The sequence below is a fragment of the Impatiens glandulifera genome, chromosome 2 (assembly GCF_907164915.1).
Source record: "Impatiens glandulifera chromosome 2, dImpGla2.1, whole genome shotgun sequence".
Taxonomy (NCBI): domain Eukaryota; kingdom Viridiplantae; phylum Streptophyta; class Magnoliopsida; order Ericales; family Balsaminaceae; genus Impatiens; species Impatiens glandulifera.
Window position 1 is genome coordinate 63,143,202 of NC_061863.1, and position 26,975 is coordinate 63,170,176.

The window sequence follows — 26,975 nt, forward strand, 5'->3', positions numbered from 1 at the left end:
AAATGAGTAAAAAAAAATTTAGTGAGAATAAAAATATTAGATAAACATTTATAAGTAATAAAATAAAAAAATATGAAAAAATAATAAGAAAAAGAAAGAAGAAACGAGAGTTTAGGGTTTAGGATTTAAGATTTATAATTTAGGGTTTAGAATTTAGGGTTTAGGGTTTATAATTTAAAAAATATTTTTAATAATTATTAATAAAAAAACTTAATATCTACCGAGAAAATAGATTAATAAATCGGAAAAAGAAAATGATAAATTAATTAATAATCGAGATAAATTAATTAATAGAGAAAATAAATTAATTGGTGGGAGAGAAGATGAAAAATAATTAATGAAAGAGATGAGAGATAAATTATAGTGAGAGAAATAAAGGAAATAATATTCTATGATTAAACAGAATATCCAATATTCGCGGACTTGGGCCCAAATTCGGCGTTCCCTAACATTACTCTATATATATAATATATATTTGATAGTTCCTTGAAAAAGTTTATTTTAGTTCAATTTGATATAAACCTAAACAATCTAACCTAAATGCTTACTTCTCCATCATTTTGTCAAAAAGAAAGAGTAAAACAGATGGGGACGGTATTTTGTGTATCTATTCTAGTTCCTATAATCTGAAATAAGTAAACATCATCAATAGCATCAAGTCAGGTTTTCAAACGAGATAAGATAGTAAAACCCATTAAAGATAGCAAATTGCATTAATAAGCTTAGTGTCTTTCAATTTGAGGATTTTCTTAGACATATTTTCCTCAATAAATAAACACACCTTTATCACTCAACTACTACTCCTCCTCTTCAAAGACTCCTTGAACTTGGTCAACCCCGTCAGCGAAGACCCTTCCTCTCCCATCGCCGCCAGAGCGCCTCCCCTCGCCACCCGAACACGGTCGCGTATCGATTTGGCTTCCTCCGACTCCATGATCTCCCGCACAAGCCTCTCCACCGTCTCCGCCATCACAAGTCCTCCTTCCTCCTCCTCCTCCTCATTCATCATCGCCAACGCCAGCTTCAACCCTTCCACCAGTATCACCTTGTTGTGCCTCTGCTCTGCATACAGCGGCCACGTCACCATCGGAACTCCGGCCAACACCGCCTCCAGAACCGAGTTCCACCCGCAATGAGTCACGAACGCCCCAACCGACTCGTGCCCCAACACACTCACCTGGGGAGCCCACGACTTCACCACCATGCCACGCCCGGAAACCCTTTCCAGATACCCGCCCGGGAGTAGGGTGTCCAAATCGGGCTCGGGTCTGGGCAGGAAATAATCGTTGGCTTCCTTGGAAGGCGGGCTACGCACAACCCATAAGAACCTCTGACCGCTCTTCTCCAGTCCGACCGCCATTTCCTTCAATTGTTCGGCCGAGAAGGCGCCCTGACTCCCGAAACAGAGGTAGACCACGCTGCGGGTCGGTTGGGTGTCGAGCCATGTCAAACACTCGTGTCTGACGTCAGTACTGCTTTTCTCTCGACCGGAGGCAATCAACGGACCCACGCAGTAGATGGCCGGTGGAGTCGGTAATTTATCTGGGAGGCAGAGGCCGCCTTGTAGCGCTTTTAACGAGTCGGGCTCGAGTGAGTCGAACGAGTTGACTAAGATTCCACTTGAATCATGCAGCTGCAAACTGAGCTCGAGAAACTTGTTGTATGGGTAAGAGTCCCTGTCGAGCATCGGCGAGGGAAGATCGATGGCCGCACAGGAGGGTAAACCGGGAATTTCTACGATTTGTTTCCAATCTCTTAATCTTCCAGGGATTGTTTCGTGGAGTTGAGGAAAGTAGAAAAAGCAGGAAAGACAGCCGATGCCTGAAGTCCAGAAATGGTAGGTGGGGATATTGAGATTGATACCGATTGAGAAAGCGCTTGAGCAAAAGAGGTCGATAATGAAAGCGGAGATGTTGGACCCGGTGGAGAGTGAAATTGATTGGAGTGCAGAACGGACGTTTGGGTCATGGAGGCGGAGTAAATCAAAGGTGATGGATTCGATGTTTGGATAGGAAGAGGGGTCGTTTGGGAGGGTTATTGGAGGAAGGGTGTGAAAGCGAATGGAAGGGACTTGGGCGGAGACAGTGCTGATGTAGGCGGAGGTGGAGCCGGTGTTGAAGGGCGGATCGATGGTGAGGATGACGATGGAAAGGGATGAAGATGATTGATTTAGACTCAGAATGAACTTGCCAAGTTCAACCATGGAGATTAAATGGCCCATGCCAGGTGATGGAAACAAGACCACTACTTCCTCCTCCTTCTTCATTGATTTTTTCTCTCTGCAATAGTCTCTAGTTGTCTCTTCATTGATTCCTGTTTTAAACAAAGTTCTTTTGATACCTATATATACTACTAGTTCTAATACAGCACCATCTGTATAAGTTTGTTTCACCACATGTTTAGCATGCAGACAGTGCCTACTCCTGCTTAATTTGCAGCAGATAAATTAGAAAGTTATACTTTATATCATTTTTTTTTTCTTAATTGTTTAATACAAAAGTTATTTATTTTGAACTTTATAATAATTAATTAAAATACTCTTAATAAATATTTATAAAAAATAAATTTTATTTTAGTTGACCATTTATTTATATTAGATTGAAAAACGTGGTAGTTAAATGAGATTGTAAAAATAATTCATATTTTAATTTATTTTATTAATAATAAATTTAAAGTAAAAGTGGGTTTATTTTATGATAAATGTTGAGAGTATAATGAAATGTAATAAAATAATAGTTTGATTTCTAAGGATATATATAAATAGATTTTGATTTATTTAACAAATAAATAATTATTTTTAAAAAATGTCTCTCTTTTGAACATAGGATCCTCTACTCTTTTTATTGTTCCCTAGGGGAGTTGGGAAATAACAAAAAAATAAAAGCTGTTTGCCCCCTTAATGGGCCTCGTGGCTCTAAAATTACGGCAATGAGTTGGGTATTTAGTGTGAACTAAAATACTGTTTGAAATATATATTTTTTTTATTATTATAATTTATAGTTCATTTAAAAAAAATAATATATATATATATATATATAACAAAGAAAAAAAAATTAAACTTTCTATTCAGTTTTTATTTAAAATAGTATATCAGATAAAATATCAACTAATAAAAATTTATCTAAATTTATTTACTATCAAAATGAGTACATTTAGCCAAACGTGAGAAGCTGATGATTATATATAATATAATCAAAATGTATTATCCATATAAAAAAGTTGTATGAGCTACGTCTCATTATAATTCACTCAAAAATTAAAAAGGTTGACACATTAATTATTATTTATTATTTTTAGAGTTATTATGCTTTTTTTTTTCAAAGGAGGGCTGTTTTCAAGCTTCCTTTTTGGTTAGTTAACTTTTAATTATTTTATTTTTAATTATATAAATTATATAAATTTATAATTATATTTATATATATATATTATAGTTATTAATATATATAATTATAAATTTAATAATTAATAATTAATATGTTTTAAAATTTTATTTATATATAACAAAATTTTGATTATATTATAAATAAAAAATAAAAATATATTATCAATAAAGTTTATTAAATATTAAATTTACATTAAAAAATTAATAGAATATAGGAAAGAGAAAGAGGGGTGGATAACTTTTTTTTAATAATTTTTAATTTCTTTGCATAAAGATTGATTCATCAATTTATTATTTTTACTTTTAAATTAGGTTTTAATATTTTTTAAATGTATAATCATTAAATTTATTATACTAAGTTTTATCTAAATTATTTATATTTTATAATTTATTAATAATATTTTTTTAAAATGAATTAAGTGTTATTTTATTATTAATATTTGTTTTAATATAATATTTTTGTTTATTTAAATGTATTATTAAATTATTTTGTTATGCATGATTTATTGATATATAATTAATTTATTTTAATTTTATTATATGAATGAAAAAAGATTGGGGTTAAAAAGTTAATGTATATAATTTGGAAATGAATTTTTTGGTTGAGATAAATTATTTGATGCGATATTTATTGTATTTTGAGAATATATTTATAAGTTAGAGATGGTTTAAATCATAATACATTTTATAAGCATTCAAATGAATTTTAAAAATATAAAATGAGTAAATATTGAAAAATACTTACTCTAAGAAATAAAAGTCCAAAAGTACATAAAATTATGGTTCTGAAGATATATAAAACATATAATAGTTTCTTATTTCGAATCTTTTTTAATCTTTTCTAATATTACACGTTAGTTTAACTACAAAAAAATATATTTAACATATTCAAATGCGTAATTCTTAAAAGGAAAATAGTTAAAAAGAAATACATTGAACGGAAATATTATTTCATTCACAGATGTGATAAATTATTAATTTAAAAAACAAAAACATTAAAATAAGACATGTATTTTACCCATTTAAAATAAAGCCATTAATACAAAATTGTGCAATGAAATTATAACGAAAACAATCCTACAAATCCGACGTGGCCTTCTATGTGCAGGACAAAGGAAAAAAAATAATTATTTTATTTTTTTGGAAAATGGCCATGATTGGGAGAGAGATTTTTTTTTTCTCCGAGAAAATGGCAATATTCTGGAATTTTTTGTTCCGAACATGACCATTTCGTGGACAAGAGAGATTTTTTTCCAGGAAAATAGCCATGTATGGGAGATTTTTGTCTCAAACATTGTCATGTTCTTGAGATTTTTTTCCCAAATATGGCGATGTTCGGAAATTTTTTATCTTGATTATGGTCATGCTCGGGAGATTTTTGTTCCAAATATTGCCATGTTCGAAATTTTTTTTGTCCCGAGTATGGCCATGCAGGTCATGTTCGAGAGGAGAGAATTTTTTTTTTTTTAAAAAAATGACCATATTCGGAATATTTATTTTTGTCCCGAATGTACTGATGTGTATGAGAGAAAAAAAAATCATGCTGGACAGAAAAAAAATATGCTGGACAGAAAAAAAAATATGCTGGAGAGATTTGTTTTTTTTTACTGCATGCACAAGTGATAGTACACACGGCATATAATAATAATAATAATAATATAGTGAGTTTTTTTTATTTTTCTCTAAATTTCTATAAGGTTTTGACCTTATATTGTAAACTATAGTGCTTAAGTAATTCCAATCCCAAATTTTCATATTAATTGTAAGTCTTCTACTTTTTTTTTTCCTCTTAACGACGCGACTTAAATATATATACTTTTAAAAAGTAATAATCCTTAAACTCAAATGAGTACTAAATTTATTAAGATTTACAGGTGACCCCAAAATCTGATATAAATCAAATTGATTGATGAGAATCCAGATTTTTATAACTTTAAAAATATTCATACAAAATGAATAAGAAAATTTTGGTTTATTACAGTAATTCAATTCAAAGTATATATATATATATATATATATATATATATATATATATATATATATATATATATATATATATATATATATATATATATATATATATATATATAGATAGATAGAGAGGAACGGACCCATAAATTAGATTTAGGGTGGGCTTAAAATGATATATATATTATAAAATTCGAATAATTTAAAATTTTAATTAAATTAAATTCAATACAAAGTGTCAAACAATTAACAAAAGAGGCATCTTTCATTTTATTGCAAACTTTCAATTGCTTTATTGCTTAAAAAAATAAATAATACATTTAGTTCAAAATTTTTTCATGAATTTAAGAAAAAAAATTCTCATCTATAGCATATATATATATTAATATAATGTGATAGAATTCTTCTTAAAAATGGTAAATTAAAAAAAAATCTCGTTTAAACAACATTTCAATTAAATTAACAATTTAAAATAAATTCTTAAACTATATATTATCTAAAGTTTAGTTCTATATCCACCTAATAACGTCCAAATTAATGTTTTTTAATAATAAAGATTAAATAAATCAAAATAATTAAATATATCGTGATAGGTAATGTGCATGGATGAAACGACGACAACTATGATATGTTCGATCAAAATATTGATACGTACTGAAAATTGTGAAATTCAATAATCAACATTTCTTAATCAAATTATTTGATATACAAACAAAAGTTTTGGTAATACTTAAAATACTCATCACATAAACAAAGTTGCCATAGAACAAAATCATAAATTATGAAAAAAAAAAAAAAAAGAAATGATAGTAATAAAGTAAAATAAAATAAGCTCTAACACTTTTAAATGTTTATAAATAGGCTAAATATTTTATAACGGTAATAAACCATTTTTTTTTGTCTCAAAACATAAATTTTTTTTACAAAAATAAAATTATTTACCTCTTTATTTACCACCTAAAATATCATTTATTTATATAAAATTAAAAATTATTCACACTGTGAAAAAGGGGTCAAAACCGAGAGTTAAAACTCTCGGTTTTGACCCTATAACTTTCGTTGAAGACACCTTACCGAAGGTTTTAGTTACTCTCGCCATCCCTCGGTATTGACTCTCTCGGGTTTTCCACAAAGAGAAAAACCGAGAGTTATATGAAAACTTTCGGGTTTTTCTCTTTGTGGAAAAACCGAGAGTTTTGATTGAACTTTCGGTTTTCTGTTCGGGTAAAAACCGAGAGTTTTCTAATAACTCTCGGTTTTCTCCTTTTCAAGAAAACCGAGAGTTTTGTAATAACTCTCGGTTTTCCCACAAAGAGAAAAACCGAAAGTTGTTTGCATAACCATCGGTTTTTCCACAAAGAGAAAAACCGAAAGTTCAATCAAAACTCTCGGTTTTCCTCTTTTGGGTAAAAACCAAAGGTTTGTCATATAACTCTCGGTTTTTTCTTTTGCTAAAAACCGAGAGTTTTCTAATATCTCTCGGTTTTTCCACAAAGAGAAAAACCGAGAGATTTCAATATTACTTTCGGTTTTTTTCCCGTAAAATTTTAAAAATGTGCGGATTATTTTGCTCGCAACCAAAACATGTTCAGCCAAACCAATATATTAATGATAAAAGAAATGCAACATATATTAAATGATCACATAATTGATCATGAACATTACAAAATTCGAAACCAAACTAATATTCCGAACAATCTGTTCTAATTCAACCACTAATGAAAACATGTTTTGAATCGAAACAACCTTAGCTTGTGGGGGGAGGAGGTGGTTGTTGCCTCATATACAATTCGATTCTCTCCATTCTTGCGTTCATCTCTAACTTCTCCCTCTCCATTCTTGTCACAATTTCTTCCTTTTCCGATTGCATTTCTTCCATTCTGCGCCTTCTTTCTTCATTCCTCTTCTCCAGTTCCTCCAGCTTGAGCTTCATTATTTTATTCTCTTCTAACAATCGCTCATTATTTCGCTGTGAACTGTTTCCACTACGACGATCCTCACGAAAGTGTGTGGGCCGGACACCTGATCCCATTCCGAACACTACCCCGTGTTTTTTGTTGTCCGAACACCCTCTCCGTCAATTCAAAATCCGATATTCCCGGTTCGTTACTAACAACCTCCTCCATCTCAGCCTGCACAATTCAAATAAAATATCATTTCTATAATAAAAAACTAGGCATATTCAATTCACCTTACAATTTTCTCTTGCACGTGTTCGTCCGGGACGGGTGTTGGGTTTTCTTGTGTCGGTTTTGGTGTACGGGTCCTCTTGAATACTTCAATTACAGACGGTGGTCGTCCCATTTCAATCGCCTGTTGAAATAAATGATTTATATAATTAATAACAATCTTTATATTAAGTTATTACAAATAATGTACTACCAACTCGTCTTCAATTGTGCAAACGGTTCTACTTCCCGTTCGATGCGGGAATTTCAGATTCTTCGGTTCTTAATATTTGTAGAACTGTGTCTCTATATTTGAAATAACAAATGAAGTTAGATTAATTAATATCAACTTTTATTTGAATTATGAAACCGTACCTTAAACGTTTATGTGAAAGAAATGGTTGCGACACACAAACTCCCAATCATCTCGCTCGTAGTCTGGTGGAGGATTAGCCAGTACCGCCGCCTCGTCTCCTTTGTGGACGCGGATATATGTCTTGTTCAAATCGACCGCCATCTATCCCATATCTGAATTGGCGTTTTTTTGTCCCAACCCGGTCTTTCGAAAGACTCACTGTCACCATTAGTCGCTTCGAACGGAATCCTGAAAAAATAACATCCAAATGTTAAACAATAATTATTTAATGACGTAATGTCATAATCAAGTAATAAGTATTACCTTGATAGCAGTCCACAGTGAATCCAATTGGTCTGCACTTAAAGCCTTTCCACTTGAGAAGACGGTGTGAGACGGCTGCGGGGTCCCGGATAATCGAACCCACAATGTCTAGACCACCGTGTTCTTCCCACGTCTGTACCGCCTAGCCTCTCATCCCTTCTCTCTAAACGTTTAGAGGGATCTCGTCCCCGCTACCCTCTTAGACATCGCATCTTCTTGTTCTTCCCCGTCTCTTGCGGGCAGAAGATTCTTCAAAATTATCAAAATCATAATTAAATATGTCAATCAATTGAAACACTAACTAATTTGTAAACGAAATACCTGTCGATGATGGGTCGGGAGTGGTCCCGTGCCTCCTCCTCGTCATCTGCTCCTCGATAGCTCCTCAAGACCCTCGTCTTCAGCCTCATCGCTAGGCACCATATCAGCGAATGTGCTCTCTATAAACTCTTGGAGCTCACTAGCCTCAACATCCTCGTGTTGTTGGGGGAGGCGCAAGTAGATATCGGGACCACAGCAATCGGTGGTTGGTCTCTAGAAGACGATCCTTGAAGCTTTAACGACTCAGATTGGGCAAGTAGGTTTTGATAGCTTTTTATCCAATTTCTTGGGTGTCTTCCTTCATACTCTTTCCAAGTTGTTTTAGGACCTTCAGACATTCTTAATTCACACCATTAATAAAATTGAGTGAATAATTGAAATAAAGTAGTAATAAAAATGAATATAAAGTTAAAAACATAATTAAATCTACCTAATTAATTAATCTGAACTATATGTTTGTAAACCGCGGTTTTATTTTTGTCACAATCTTCCAACCGGGTCGGGCTGACATATCAGGGGCGTAGAATACTTGTTTTGATTGACTCGCCAATATATACGGGTCTTGACTTTGGGTTTTCAAAATTCGATTTACATTTACACTTACAAAGCCATATTTATCCACTTTCACTCCTAGTTCCCCCGAGTGTGTATCAAACCACTTACACTTGAATAAAACAACTCGTTTGTGAGAATAGTATTGTACTTCGATTATATCCGTCAAAACTCCGTAGTATGACATAGTTTCAGACCCATTGAACCCCTCAACAACCACCCCACTATTTTGAGTTGTCAAACCTTCGTCGTGTTTTTCTATACAGAATTTGAATCCGTTTACTTTACACCAAACATACATAGACGAGTACATACTTGGAACTTCTCCTAAGATCTTGAGGTCTCTGATATGTCGTTAATTTCTGCTAAATGGGCGACCTATATATGTATCCGAAATGAAGTTGTTAATATGAATAAAAAGAGTTAGGATATATGGTTTGTAATTTACTCACTCAATGCTTGAAATAGGCGGCAAACGTTTCTCCACTGGACTCGTTATAATCTCTGCAAATAGATCGAATATTAAATAGCACACTCTTTAATGCTAATTAGTAACAACAACATTGAATCTTACATGTAAAAAGGTTCTGCTTCGGGACAATTTTTCAAAATGTAAGAATGAGCTATCACTCGATCGATATAATCCAAATTGTATACTTTTACGTCAGATAGGTCTTCCAATGATGCAAATATTGAAATGCCCGAGATTTCAGGTTGTGCATTTTCTTGATCTTGTTCCTCCATATACCTGGCACATAAACTAATACTTTCGTTAACAAGATAGCTCTCGCTTATAGAGGCTTCGGGGTGGTTATTATTCCGCAAATATCTTTTCATTGTACCCATGTAATGTTCAAACGGATACATCCATCGATACTGAACAGGTCCTCCAAGCAAAGCCTCAAATGACAAGTGAACCGGGAGATGCATCATGATGTCGAAGATTGACGGCGGAAAAAATCATTTCAAATTTGCAAAGTGTCAATGTAATATCCATGTACAATTGTTCCATGTCCTCTTGAATCAACTCTTTGAAGCACAACAACCGAAAGAACGAGACAAATTTACTAACGCATCATACACATACTCTGGAAGCAATCCACGAGTTGCTAAAGGAATTAGATATTCTAATAAATGTGACAATCATGACTCTTTAATCCCGAAAGCTTTTTCTCTTCCAAATTTACACAACCCCCGATATTTGAGCAAACCCATCAGGCAACTTGAGATCTTTCAAGAAGTTACAAAGACGTATTTTATTTTCGGATGTTAAAGTGAAAGGCGCTTCTGGATAATGAACAACTCCTTCATCATTTATAGGATGTAACCATGATTTTATGCCTAAGAGTTCTAAGTCTTTACGGGCTTTAGGACCATCCTTAGTCTTCTCTTTCACATTCATTATTGTTCCCAACACGCTATCACAGATATTTTTTCTCAATATGCATCACATCCAAATTATGTCTCAATAATAGCGATTTCCAATAAGGCAGACGGAAGAAAATGCTAAGTTTGTTCCAATTGTCTCCCCGCGTTTCATGATATATCTTGGTTCTCTTGCTCATATCCGCACTAAGAATTATGTCTTCTAGGTCTCGTGCTTGCTCATAACTTTCTTGCCCCGTTAACAATCTAGGGGGATCTCTATAATCAGTTCGACCACCAAACGACTCTTTATCCCTTATGTATTTGTGCTTCGGTGGAAGGAAGCGTCTATGACCCAAGTAACATTGTTTGGAACCATGAACCAATCGAAGAGATATTGTGTCGTTGTTACAACAAGAACAAGCGAATTTACCTTTCGTACTCCAGCCTGATAAATTCGCGTATGCGGGAAAGTCGTTAATGGTCCACAACAACGCAACTCGTATGTTAAAGTATTGCGAGGTGTGTGCATCAAACGTTTTCACTCCTGTTTGCCACAGTTCATGCAACTCTTCGATCAATGGCTGGAGAAATATGTCAATTGTATCTCCCGGACTCTTTGGACCCGAAATTAACATAGATAAAATGAAATTGCTAGAATCCATGCAAGTCGTGGGTGACACATTATAAGGGACGAGAATTACCGGCCAAACACTGTATGATTTTTTCCCATTTGCAAATGGTTGAAACCCATCGCTTGATAAACCCAGTCTTACGTTTCGAGATTCGAAGCAAAATCTGTATAATTTTCATCAAACGTCTTCCAAGTTAAGGAATCAGCGGGGTGTCTCAACGTATCACTATCAACTCTTCCTTCTTTATGCCATCTCATCATTGAAGCTGTTTTTGAGGACATGTATAGTCTTTGCAGTCTTGGTATTAAAGGGAAATATCTCAAGACCTTTTTTGGAATGAATTACCCATTTTGCTTCTCTCGAACTGTCCCACTTGTTTGGTCGACTTTCCATCTTGAAATGACCGCAAACTCTGCAAGAATCTTCATTTATGTCGTCCTTCCAAAATAGCATACAGTTGTTCTTACATGCGTCTATCTTGTCATATTAAGCCCGATATCAGTAATGAATTTTTTACTTTCGTAGTATGAGTTTGGCAATTGAGCGTCAATCGGTAATATGTAGTCTTTAAGCAGACGCAACAACATATCGAACGAAGAATTCGTCCATTGACATACATTTTTTATGTGAAGTAGTTTTAGTAATGCCGATGATTCGTTATTCGAGCACCTTCATACAATGGCCGTTGCAATCATCAAGCAATTTATAAAATCTATGCGCATCTTTCGACTGGTTCATCGTTGCTCGGGACTCATTAACGTTGGGGAACATATCGTTCATAAATTCGTGCATATAACGTTCTTCGTTGACCTCTTCATTAACTGTATTATTCATCTCGGTCTCGCATTGTTGAATTCCGGCCCGGCATCCTCCGATCTACCTCGTCATCATCATCATCATCGAAGTCATCGGCATCTTCATCGACATCGTCATTAACCACTTGAGTAGTACGTCTCTTTTTCTCCATGAAAATACCAATACTCATAATTCACATTTATTCCATAAACGATGAGGTGAGTCTTCACTTCGTCTATTTCCATGAACGGCGTGTTCAAGCATTTCACGGCCAGGGACATTTCACGGTTTGTCGGGATGTATTCCTAACAGCATATCGAGGAATTTGTCAACACCTTCCTCGTAATCTGGATGATATAGCCGTAAGGTCATCCAGCTTTTATCGGGTACTTCCATATTCTAATAAAATGGAAAACAACCCGCATTATTATTTACACAAATTTGTCTATATTTTTTAGGCTACATAATGCTAACATAATTTCTATCTAATCTATCATTATCCAACCAATAATCAATTTAATCTAACATTATCGAAGCCCAATTAAACCTAAACAAGCAATATTTTCATTCATATACATTTCAAACCTAATCTAACATTATTTCATTCATATACATTTCAACAATATCTAACATTATCCAAGCCAAATTTCACCTAAACAAACATTACATTTCATTCATATACATTTCAAACATAATCTAACATTATCCCAAGCCAAATTCCATCCTAAACAAAACAATATTTCATCATAAACGTTTCAAATCTAATCTAACCTAATCTAACCAATCTAGCACGACAGTCTTCATCTGACCTAATTCAAATAACCAATCATCAATATTTAACCCATTTTTTAAACTAATCAAACCTAGTCAAACACTATTTCAATCATACCTAATTCAACTAATTCAATTCATACCTAAAATCCAATATATACAAACAATGCAATGCATCTATAACTTAAAATCTAATTTATTCATACATAAACCAAATCTAACATAATCAAATCTAATTCAAACAATTCAATTCATACCTAAAATCCAATATAATCCTAACAACATAAAATTCCTTTAAAAACTGACCTTTCAGAAGTTGTGGCGGCGACGGTGGAGGATGGCAGCGGAAGGTGGAATAACCTCCGGCGATCTTCAAGAGACGGACGATCCTAATCCAAAATCAGACAAAATCAAACATATTATCAAACTTAAATTTGACATAAATCCACCAAAGTTCAAACTAAATCATAGGACCAAACAAAAGATAATCTAAACAAACATAATCTAACAAATCAATATAAAAACCAAATCTAACCAAAATATTGAACATATAACCTAAATCTAACATTAATCATACAATTTCAAACCAAATCTAATAACCAAAATCAAATCTAATCCAAACATTCAATTCTAACATAATCTCAATAACTATCAATCAAACCAATAACCAAACCTAAAACAAACGTCAATATAAACCAATTTTGTACATTAATCAAACCTAATAACCAAACCTAAATCAAATCATAACCATCAATCAAACCAAATACCCAAACCTAACCAATTTTTAACATTAATCAAACCAAAATCAAACTTCAATCAACCAAATCAAACCAATCTACCAATTTTAAACCATAATCCTAAATTTAACAAAATCTAACATAAATCAACCTAAATCTAACAATTACAAATCAATATAACATATATAACATTAATCTAACATATATTACCAATCAGATTACATACCAAATAAACATATACAAACCAAATCTAACATATATAACAATAATAATTCCTAAATCTAACAAATCCTAAAACTAACCCTAAAATCTAACATTAATAACACTTATATATGTAAATAATCTAAAATGTGAAACTGACCTTCAATCAGATGGACGGCGCGGCACGGCTTGAGAGCGGCGGAGGTGCGGCTGGGAGTTCTTCAACGATCTGCGGCAGTTCTTCAACGGAGAGGCGTCTTCGCGGCTTCAACAAGGGCGGCGTTGTTTTCTACGGGTCTCTTCAGCCGAACGGTAGTCGACGGATGGCGGGGGCTTCTTGTTGGCGGCGCTGGCGAAGAGAAGCGGCGGTGATGAGAGAAAGCGGGTAAAGGAGAAGAAACGGGGAAAAGAGAAAGAGAAGGGTTTTTTTAATTTATTAGTGGTTACCGAGAGTTATATGAAACACTCTCGGTTTTTATTTAATTAATTCCGAGAGTTATATGAAAACTCTCGGTTTTATTTAATTAATTCCGAGAGTTTTCATATAACTCTCGGTTATTATTAAAATAATCAAAACCGAGAGTTATACGAAACTCTCGGTTTTGATATTTAAATTCCGAGAGTTTTCATATAACTCTCGGTTTTTTATGTTTTAAATTCCGAGAGTTTTCATATAACCTCTCGGTTTTTGATTTTTTAATTCATTTTTACAATTAAATTTAAATACACAAAAAGGAGAGATTTTGGTAAATCTGTCGTTTTTTATGCATATTTCCGAAAGTTATATATTTAACTTTCGGTTTTATAACATGACAAATTGTTAAATTATTTGGATTCTCACTTTCTAATAATGTTGAACAACATTAATTTAACACATTTGATATCCTTAAAACATTTTCAATCCATATGATCAAACATTACACAAATACATAGGATAATCAAACATAAACATTCATATACACTACTTCTATATATAACCAAACACATTCATAAACATTTTAACATTAAAGACAATCTAAATTTTTAAAATAAAAACACACACTTGATTATATTACTTAGGAGTCTAGATTGGAAGGTAGAAAACCAATTAATTGAACAATTTTGTGAATGATAATTCGAAAGTTATATAATTAACTTTCGGAAATATCCATCAAAACCGAAGGGTTTATATAAAACCCTCGTTCTTGAGAAATGTAAAACCCGAAAGTTTATATAAAACTTTCGGTTTTGAGGGTTATTTACGAAAGTTAATTATATAACTTTCGGAATTATCACTTGATCAATTGTTAAATTCTTTGGTTTTTCACCTTCTAATGACTTTTAACAACATTAATTTAACACATTTGATATCTTTAAAATATTGCACAATCCATATGATCAAACATAAACATTCATTCATAAGATAATCAAACATAAACATTCATATAGACTTCTCTATAATAATCAAACACAATCATAAATATTTGAACATTAAACACAATTTTAATTTTGAAAATACAACACAAGATTGATTATATTAGTTAGAAGTTAAGATTAGTGGGTTAAAAACAAAATAATTTACCAAACTAGGAAGTGTTAAAACCGAAAGTTATAAAATTAACTTTCGGTTTTTATGTGTATTTGCGAAGGTTTTAAATAAACCTCTCGGTCTTGACCGTGATCAGATTTTTTCAAACATGGGTAAAACCCGAAGGTTTATTTGAAAACCTTCGGTTTTTTACCCTTCCCATACTTAGAAATTAATTTGATTTTTTTAAACATGGGTCAAAACCGAAGGTTTATTTGAAAACCTTCGGTTTTTACCCTTCCCCATACTTAGAAAAAATTTAGATTTTTTCAAACATGGGTAAAACCCGAAGGTTTATTTGAAAACCTTCGGTTTTTACCCTTCCCTATACTTAGAAAAAATTTAGATTTTTTCAAACATGGGTAAAACCCGAAGGTTTATTTGAAAACCTTCGGTTTTTACCCTTCCCCATACTTAGGAAAAATTTAGATTTTTTCAAACATGGGTAAAACCCGAAGGTTTATTTGAAAACCTTCGGTTTTTACCCTTCCCCATACTTAGAAATTAATTTGATTTTTTTAAACATGGGTCAAAACCGAAGGTTTATTTGAAAACCTTCGGTTTTTACCCTTCCCCATACTTAGAAAAAATTTAGATTTTTTCAAACATGGGTAAAACCCGAAGGTTTATTTGAAAACCTTCGGTTTTTACCCTTCCCCATACTTAGAAAAAAATTAGATTTTTTCAAACATGGGTAAAACCCGAAGGTTTATTTGAAAACCTTCGGTTTTTACCCTTCCCCATACTTAGAAAAAATTTAGATTTTTTCAAACATGGGTAAAACCCGAAGGTTTATTTGAAAACTTTCGGTTTTTACCCTTCCCCATACTTAGAAAAAAATTAAATTTTTTCAAACATGGGTAAAAACCGAAGGTTTATTTGAAAAACCTTTGGTTTTTACCCTTCCCCATACTTAGAAAAAATTTAAATTTTTTCAAACATGGGTAAAACCCGAAGGTTTATTTGAAAACCTTCGGTTTTTACCCTTACCCATACTTAGAAAAAATTTAGATTTTTTCAAACATGGGTAAAACCCGAAGGTTTATTTGAAAACCTTCGGTTTTTACCCTTCCCCATACTTAGAAAAAATTTAGATTTTTTCAAACATGGGTAAAAACCGAAGGTTTATTTGAAAACCTTCGGTTTTTACCCTTCCCCATACTTAGAAATTAATTTTATTTTTTTAAACATGGGTCAAAACCGAAGGTTCATTTGAAAACCTTCGGTTTTTACCCTTCCCCATACTTAGAAATTATTTTGATTTTTTTAAACATGGGTTAAAACCAAAGGATTTGTTCCTCTCGGGAGTATTTAGGAGAGGTTTACAAAACCTTCAGTAAAAACCGTCGATAAAAATTTTTTTTTACCAGTGCTATTTATCCATAAGTATAATATTAATCAATTAAAAAAAATTCAGTTACTTTATATATTTTTTATTTGAACAAACTTTCAACTTCCCACTTAATATTTACTTTTTAACTTTATTAAAAATTTAAATTTAATATATATTAAAAGAAAATAACTAAAAAAATAGAAAAATAATAAATTATATTTTGACATATGAGAGAGATTCAAGGGAACTAATTACATAAAGGGCTTATTCTTCTTGCAATTTCTTCTCTTTCACCATGTCATCACCCAGCTTCTTAACTAACAAAAATATAAATATATATAGTTTTTTTTTCAGGGGTGGGCTTAAGCCCATCTCAGCTCACGCCTTAATCCGTCCCTATATATATATTTCAAGGTCAACAGCGGAACCTGGATTTCAAATCTAACCGTGTTAAAAATATTTTTATAAAAACTAATATATATATATAATTTAATATGATGTTTTTAAAATAGTTCGTGATATATTAAAAAATATGAATTATTTAAGCACAACGAAACAAAGTATAACATTAGTTCCTCGTTCAATTTCACGTTCACCATCAACACTAGAACGAGTAATTTCATTAGTTTGAGTTGTCTGTAACTCGATATTACGTTTTGAAGAAGATGTAATGTTATTGATAATAGTCATTAGATTCGAAAAGAAAAAAGCCATATAGAGATCTAATGTTCAGCCGCGGCAACTAATGTTAATTGTAGTCGATGAACAAAGCAATGCAAATCATACGCATAAGGGTAATCTTTAAGAAATAAAGTTTGCAAACCATTAAAAATACAACTCATATTGCTAGCATCATATCTCTGACCTCGTATATTATTAGTTTTTAAATTATATCTATTGAGGACATTATATATATTTATTGAGTGTTATAACTATGGTATCACATAAATATGTAAAATTGAAATTATACAAATCTGGTAAGAGGATAAATTTCAATTTAAACCGACAGATTGTGGTCTTCCGTTTTAGTCTAACAAATTATAAAGACCTAATGACTATTGAGAAAAAAAATTAAATTTTTAAAAGAATTATTATAATTAGGGACATATTTTTATAGTCAAAGTTAAATAAATTATATATAGTTTAATTGTTTTATTAGGAATGAATAAGTTATATATTTTTTAATTGGGAAGTGATTGATTATATATTATTAAGTAGGTATTTGTTTAGGAATTAATAAATTAATTTTTTTTTAATTATGAATAAATATATTATATAATATATAGTATTTTTATTTATTTATTTAAGAATTAATAATTTAGATTTAGATGGTTTAAATATAATAAATATATTATAGATATATTAGTTAGATTGGAATATATATTACTATATATATATATATTAATTAGTATGTTGGGCTTCTGAGATTAGGTAGAAATGAATAGGATAATTAATATAATATAAATTACTATGGACCTAGGTCCCTCCGGACTACAGGCCGGGTACAATGGCTCCGCCCCTGTTTCACGGTAGTATTCACGTGTTCTATGCAGCTCTTCAAATAAATTAAAAATTGGATTCGTTTCTTCTTCTTCTCTTCTATTTTCTTAGATTTCATACCAAATAAGCGGACATCTAATTGAGTTTGGAAGCTGATAATTAATGATGTAAATTCTCTAAACAAAGTTATTCCTCTCAACCTGAAAGATGCGCATTTTCATTTATTGAACCAAACCAGATTTTAAAGCTTGATAATGTATACAAGTTGATTTAGTGACTTGAACGTTAAATATTTGTAATAAAAAAAAAAATACATGTGCTTTTTCTTCTTATAACATTATATATATAATATTGTTCACCTGTTTTACCCTTCTCTCATCCAGAACAGACAATCCCCTTAATTATATATTACTGTAATTATAATCTTTCCCGTGTAACATTTTGTACCTAGGTATGTTAAGTTATGCATGTTAATTGTTTATGTGAACGACCATCTTCTTTTTTGTTTTAACATTATTTATATATTGAATATTTACTATTTTTATTTTACTTTTAAAATTTATTTTTTTTGGATCAAATTAAAGAATATTTTATTTTATTAGATCATCTTCACAACTTTACTTGCCCAAACTTATATTGTAAATTTGTATATTTTTATTTTAATAAAATAAAAAAACTCAATAAACATGCAAGATCTAAATTTTAAAAGATTTGTATTTACTCTTTTATCTTATTGTATAAAACTTTTTTCATTTGAATCATTTAGTTTTCATTTTATAACTATCAGCTTTAAAATAAATATAATATTATATATATAGATATTAGTTATGATTATGTTCTTTAGTTTAACAAATAAATATAAATATATAATATTAATATAATTTACAGTTTAAATTAAAAATAAAACCACATATATTTATATATATATTTAACACATTTCTATTTATAAATAGCATTTTACTTTTTGCTAAATATAATAATTTAAAAAAAATATATAAATAATGTTTTAACCTTATGATTATAATGTGGTGCATAGACATCCTTAGAATTGCCACTATTTGGCATGTTGGGGTTGGGGATAACTCGGATATTAGTAGCTGAATGTGCATGGTCTGCATCGATTGATTGGCGTTGCCCAACCAAACTTCAGTTCTTTCGAATTAGGCAGGTTAATTAAAAATATATATTAAAAATAAAATATAATATATATAAAAGAGGGAATTGGAAGAGAGAAAGAGAATCATATAGCTCACTCAATTTGGTTAGTTAAAAAAGAAAGAAAAAATCTTTTATCTCTAAAGAAAGTATTTTTTTCAAACCAATGATATAGTCCACATTATTTCCTTTCATATTTTTTATTTCAATTTTCCTTCCATAAATATTAATATAATAAATAATTATTATTATTATACATATATTTATGGGTAATAAAAATAAATGAAAAAAAAAAAAGATAATCATTATACATGAAAATAAAAAGACAATAACTATACTATATGTATAAGTCATAATAATTTGTAAAAAAAAAAAATACTCTATTTCATTTATAAATGAAATTCAAAAATAAATAATAATAAAATAATTATTTTTTAATACAAACAAGTTTAATTCTCTTTTTACTTGATATTGTTGCAAATAAATTTTTAAAAAATCAAATTAAAATTTAATTTTATATACTATTTATGTAAAACTAATTTCGATAGTTAAGATTGTCGGTAAAGATTGGAGAATAAATATATTGAATTTTGTTTCCTTGAATGGTATGATTAAACTATTAATATAAATAATTAAATTAAGTATTCAAAATTATTAAAAAACAAAATTAAATTATAAAATATAATATAAATTATAGTAGTTTAAAAATATAAACAAATATTGGTGTCCAAAATATTGCCTACACACTCTAAATCTAAATAAAACAAAATTAATTCCTTGAAAAATAATATTTAAAAATGAAATACATTGAAAAATGAAAAATAATATTTAATAAAGAAAATTAAATAGTTCATTTATAATTAAAATATAATAATTCATAAACCAATACAGTACAATAAAATACAAAGAAATAACAATGACAAATTATTCAAATCATAATAATATAATTGGGAATGAAAGATTATTATTGATATCTATATATAATGATGCTTAATTTTTAAAGTGTCCGGATTGCCGGGTCGAGAGCTGTGGTTAATTTGGATACTTGGGTCGGATTGTGGGTTGACCCGTTTTTAAATTTAAACGGTTAAAAATAAAATTAAAAATGCTAGAGGTATGTTTCGAACTTGCAACCTAACAAAACAAGTACAACTCTTTAACCAACTAGGCTACAAAGACTTTATATTTTAAATTCAACACCAAATTTGATAACGCGGGACGTTTTAATATTAATATAAGTTCAACTTTTTAACTAACTAATCTATATATATAATGATGCTTAACTTTTAAAGTGTCCGGATTGCCGGGGTCGAGAACTGTGGTTAATTTGGATACTGGGTCGGATTGTGGTTGACCCGTTTTAAAATTTAAAACGGTTAAAATAAAATTAAAAATGCTAGAGGTATGTTTCGAACTTGCAATCTAACAAAACAAGTACAACTCTTTAACCAACTAGGCTACAAAGACTTATATTTTAAATAATTAAATTAAGTATTCAAATTATTAAAAAACAAAATTAAATTATAAAATATAATATAAATTATAGTAGTTTAAAAATATAAACAAAATATTGGTGTCCAAAATATTGCCTAACACACTCTAAATCTAAATAAAACAAAATTAATTCGTTGAAAAATAATATTTAAAAATGAAATACATTGAAAAATGAAAATAATATTTAATAAAGAAAATTAAATAGTTCATTTATAATTAAAATATAATAATTCATAAACCAATACAGTACAATAAATACAAAGAAATAACAATGACAAATTATTCAAATCATAATATATAATTGGGAATGAAAGATTATTATTGATATTAATATAATTGGGTTTGTTTTGAGTCAACCACTGCTCTTCTTCCTGGTCTTAAAAGAGTCTCTGAACTTGTTCAGCCCGGCCAAGGAGGAGCCTTCCTCCCCCATCGCCGCCAGAGCGCCTCCCTTCGCCACCAGAACACGGTCGCGTATCAGTTTCGCTTCCTCCGATTCTATTATATCCCGCACACGCCTCTCCACCGTCTCCGCCATCACAAGCCCGCCTTCCTCCTCCTCCTCCTCCTCATTCATCATCGCCAACGCCAGCTTCAACCCCTCCACCAGTATCATCTTGTTATGCCTCTGCTCCACGTACAACGGCCACGTCAGCATCGGAACTCCGGCCAACACCGCCTCCAGAACCGAGTTCCACCCGCAGTGAGTCACGAACGCCCCGACCGACTCGTGCCTCAACACACTCACCTGGGGAGCCCACGACTTCACCACCATGCCCCGTCCGGAAACCCTATCCAGATACCCGCCCGGGAGTAGGGTGTCCAAATCGGGCTCGGGTCTGGGCAGGAAATGATCGTTGGCTTCCTTGGAAGGCGGGCTACGCACAACCCATAAGAACCTCTGACCGCTCTTCTCCAGTCCGACCGCCATTTCCTTCATTTGTTCGGCCGAGAAGGCGCCCAGACTCCCGAAACAGAGGTAGACCACGCTGCGGCTCGGTTGGGTGTCGAGCCATGTCAAACACTCGTGTCTGATGACAGTACTGCTTTTCTCTCCTTCTCCTCCTCCTCCTCCTTCACGAACGGAGGCGATCAACGGACCCACGCAGTAAATGGACGGAGGGGGTACTTTGTCTGGGGTGCAGAGGCCGTCGCTTATCGCTTTGAACGAGTCGGGCTCGAGTGAGTCGAAGGAGTTGACTATGATGCCACTTGATTCACGCATCTGCAAACTTTGCTTGAGAAAAGTGTTGTATGAGAAAGAGTCCCTGTCGAGCACCGGTGAGGGAAGATCGGAGGGCATACAGGAGGGCAAACCGGGAATATGGACGGTTTGTTTCCAATCTCTTAATTTTCCTGGGATTGTTTCGTGGAGTTGAGGAGTGTAGAGAAAGCAGGAAAGACTGCCGAGGCATGAGGCCCAGAAAATGTAGGTGGGGATTTGAAGACTGACACCGATAGAGAAAGCGGATGGGCAGAAGAGGTCGATAACGAAAGCAGAGATGTTGGCCCCGGAGAGTGAAATTGATTGGAGGGCAGAACGGACGTTTGGGTCATGGAGGCGGAGTAAATCCAAGGTGATGGATTCGATGTTTGGATAGGTAGAAGGGTCGTTCGGGAGGGTTATTGGAGGAAGGGTTTGAAAGCGAATGGAAGGGACTTCGGCGGAGACACGGCTGATGTAGGCGGAGGTGGAGCCGGTGTTGAAGGGCGGATTGATGGTGAGGATGATGATGATGATGAAGATGAAGATGATTTGTTTAGAGTGAGAATGAACTTGCCAAGTTCAACCATGGAGATCAAATGGCCGATGCCAGGAGATGAATACAAAACCACTACTTCCTCCTCCTTCATTGATTTTAATTCCATTTCCATTTCTCTTTCACTCTCTCTCTACTGGGTGTCTCTTGCTTGCTTGCTTGCATGCATTTGCATGCATATATATATATATATATATATAAATATAAAATGCTGAATGTTTGTTTGGTTCTTATCCACCTTTCAAGCTCTGTAAATCCACGTTCTTAAATTTGAAAAGATTAGCTGGTGTGGCTTTTTTTATTAGGTTTTTGCTCAATGATCAGCTCTCCAAATGCTTGTTCTAACCTCTTTTTTTTTTTGCTTTTAATATATAATATTTTTTATTTTAGTTTAGTTGTTTAAAATATATATTTTAGATTTATAAAATGAAAGTAATTAATTAGTTTAGAAAGTGAAATGTGTAATTAAATATAGTGATTGAGTTTAAAGAAAAGAAATATTAGTATTTTGGGGGAAAAAAATGAAAAAATAAATATAATGGGAAAATGAATAAGAAAGTTGTGTAAATTGGAAATTGACCTTGATTTAGCTGGGTATTCGGTATGAACTAAAAGAATTTTAGAAAAGTCATTTTAAATTTCATCTAATTTTTATTTTAAAATATTTTTAATTACCAGCTACTATTCAAACTAAAAAAATATATATAATAAAGGGAGTTATAGAAAACTTGACCTACTACAAATTTATTTTTAATTAATTAATCACATCTATACAACCAAAAAAATAATAATTTAAAAATAATTTTGTCTCTTTTCAAAATTTGATCTAGACCTTCCTTCTTCCGGGTTATGCATGCATATGGGATATTAATTAGTTATTTTTAAATCGTTTTATTATAAAAGTATTTTTTTTATAATAAAAGGTTGATAATTATTTAGAGTTATTTGGATAATAAATTATATTTTCTTTATCAATCTATAAAATATTTTAATTAGTAATTTTAAATAATGCAATTGATAATATAATTGTTCGCATATCATTTAAGATTAATTTCAAATATTTATTTAAACATTTATTAATAAATTAATTTCTTATTTACTTTTTACCTGTAACTTAATATTCTTCATTCATTTTTTCCACTATTCATCCTTCATTTCCTCTTCCAAAATTTACTCTCAACTCACTAATTATATATAACTAGCATGTATCCCGTGTATTTGTACGAGTAATAATATAAAATCCATGAAAAAATATTTTGGTAAAATTTTTATGGGCGGGTCAACCCACAGTTCGACCCAATTATCCATTTACTCTCACATATATCCAAATTAATCACAGCTCTCGACCCGTCAATCCGGACATTTTAAAAATTAAGCATCATTATATATATATAGATTAGTTAGTTAAAAAGTTGAACTTATATTGTTAAAATGTCACGCGTTTATCAAATTTTGGGTTGAATTTAAATATAAAGTGTTATTAGCCTAGTTGGTTAAAAGGTTGTATTTGTTTTGTTAGGTTGTAAGTTCGAACCATACCTATAGCATTTTAATTTTATTTTAATCGTTTATGTTTTTGGGCGGGTCAACCCACAATCCGACCCAAGTATCCATTTACTCTAACATATATTCAAATTAACCACAGCTCTAGATCCGGCAATCCAGACACTTTAAAATTTAAGCATTATTATATATATATATATATATATATATATATATATTAGTTAGTTAAAAAGTTGAACTTATATTGTTAAAATGTTACGCGTTTATCAAATTTTGGGTTGAATTTAAAATATAAAGTGTTATTAGCCTAGTTGGTTAAAAGGTTGTACTTATTTTGTTAGGTTGCAAGTTCGAACCATACCTATAACATTTTTAATTTTATTTTTAACCGTTTTGGGCGGATATATAATTTATTTTTAAAGTTAAGTCTCAGTTTGAATTATTTTAATAACCCAAACAAAATCAAACATCATTTCACTATTTCTCATTATCACTTAATTCATTAACCAAAATATTAAAATATTTTTATTTTAAATTATTAATTTTTTTATTTATATATAATAATAATATTTGTAACTTTTGTTAAATAAAAATAATAATAACAATAATTTATTTTTCTACCTATTAAAAAAAATAAATCATATATGAATGGTTGGTATTAGACATATGGACATAATAATAATAACAATAATTTTTTTTTTCTACCTATTAAAAAAAATAAATCATATATGAATGGTTGGTATTAGAATGGTTGTTTATATATAATAATAATATTTTTAAGTTTTTTTTTTAAATAAAAATAATATTAACAATAATTTTTTTTTCTACCTATTAAAAAAAAAAAATCATATATGAATGGTTGGTATTAGACATATGGACTTAGGTGATACGGTGTCAGACGGTCCAGCCAAATATATGGGTCCAACTTGAGACGGTTTTTTTTTTTTTTTATTTTTATTTTTACGAGCCTTGAACTTTCAAATTATTTATATGAATATGGAACTTTTACATATATAATCAAATTGACTTCGTCTCAAATTAAACATAACGTACATCTATATTTTACAGCATGAGAGAAAAAGAGATTTGACTATATTCGGTTTTTCTTTTTTAATTTAGGAACTTTTAATTTTATTTATTTATTTTAATATGTGGAAATTAAATATTTATGTGGCATGTTAAAAAAATACGCCGTAAAATATAGACGAATAAATGTTTAAAAATGTGAAAGTTTAAGCACCATCATTTAAAATTTGAACCCTGTGTAATCAAATTATCTCCCGTTTAACATTCAAATAATATTTAAGCCATTATTCAATTAAATGACCAACATAAAAATAAGTCTTTCTAGAAAGATGAGAGATTTAATATATATATATATATATATATATATATATATATTTTTTCAAATTATCCCACGTGTTAATTATTTTAGAATGGAGCGATGGGATGTTGTTTTTAAAATAATTATTTATTCCTATTATTATTTCTAATTATAATTAATTTGAGATTAATTAATATAATAATTATTTAATTTTATGTTAATTTTATTTTTAATTATTTTGAATTTGTGATTAAATATTTATTTAATAATAATTATTTAAAATTAATAAATTAAAGTTATAAAATTTTAGTGCTTACACTTTCATTTGACATTTTTGTAATAGTTTGCATGTATTTGGTCAACCAAATTGGTCATATATTATTATTTTTATTTATTTATGTTGCACCACAGTTGATTATTTGATTATGATAAAAAAAAATTAAAATCAATTAGTGATTTAATAGTTAAATTATTAAAAATATTTGTGATATGTTTTTTCAGATATTATGGCCCACTTATTTTTTTTTTAATTATTACTCTATAAATTTAATAAGGTAATATTTATTTGTTTATTACGGCCTATATATATATATGGATATGTCCGTGCATAGTTTTGGTTCTTCATTGTGCATGCATTACTAAATTTGATATTTTTCTTATAATTTATATCTCTAATATGGAGGCACTTTACCCTCTTAGTCAAGAAAGGTGAATTAGAGGTACATATGAAAATGTACCCTCTTAGTCAACAAGGGTGAATTTAGAGGTACATAAGAAAATGTACCTTATAAAAGATAGTAATTGATGAGAAATGTGTTAATTATATATTGATTTTTATTTTTTTATTTTTTTATTTTTTTGAAGAATTAAGAAGCAATGAAAACGAATATTGTGACGAGCTTATAAAGTTTTTCATTGAACAAAAGAGAAACAACTCAAAAACTGACAACTTCATTTATAATTAAGAAGTGATATACATACTTGAGAAAGCATCACTAAAACAATTGGTGAGTATAAACAACAATTGACCCACCAAAATTTATTAACGACTAATACCAGCGATGGCGTTGCTTTGTCGTCGCTTATATTTTTTATCAGCGACGACAACCAAAGAATCGTCGCTGATTAAAAATATCAGGGACGGCACAGAAACGTCGTCCCTGATATTCATATCAGCGACGACACATAATAATGCCGTACCTAAGGGTGTAAACGAGTCAAGTTGCTCGTGAGTAACTCGTGAGTAGTTTGGTCAAAGCTCGACTCGAACTCGGTTTGACCGAGTTCGAGTAGCTCGATTATAAAATTGATTCGAACTCGAGCTTTTCATTTGTTGTTCGAGTAGCTCGCGAGTAGCTCGTTATATATTGCATATAATATATTATATATATAATATATTATATTTATTTCCATATATATATATATAATTCCTTATGCCTTCTAAGATTTTCATTCTCAAATCTTTTAGCTCTCCTTCTTCAATTTTTTGAACAATAAAACTCATCTTTTTCTCTTCTCCTTCCATTCTCGAACCGTCAAATCTCTCTTCTCTTTTCATTTTGAAACAATTAAACATCTCTATCTCTTCTCTTTTCTCCATCCTTCATATTCTTTCTTTATCAAAAAAACCCTTGAAATATCTATTTTTTGGATTCTAATATTAACGGAACAAATTTTTCATTATCTTCGGCCCTTCACTATTTTATATTTTGAATTTTGTAGAATTTGAAGATCACTATATGACTAATGCATCATATTCCCAAAC

The 26,975-nt window shown here is 30.8% G+C and overlaps 1 protein-coding gene and 1 pseudogene across 1 annotated transcript; both read right to left on the reverse strand.

The window, feature by feature from the left end:
* Positions 1-790: 790 nt before the first annotated feature.
* On the reverse strand, positions 791-2,268 carry LOC124926928 (UDP-glycosyltransferase 88A1-like). The gene has a single exon (XM_047467260.1). The coding sequence runs from the start codon at positions 2,264-2,266 to the stop codon at positions 791-793; it is 1,476 nt and encodes a 491-aa protein (XP_047323216.1). The 5' UTR covers positions 2,267-2,268.
* Positions 2,269-20,972: 18,704 nt separating this feature from the next.
* Positions 20,973-22,539, reverse strand: LOC124927047 (annotated as a pseudogene).
* Between the last annotated feature and the right edge of the window lie 4,436 nt (positions 22,540-26,975).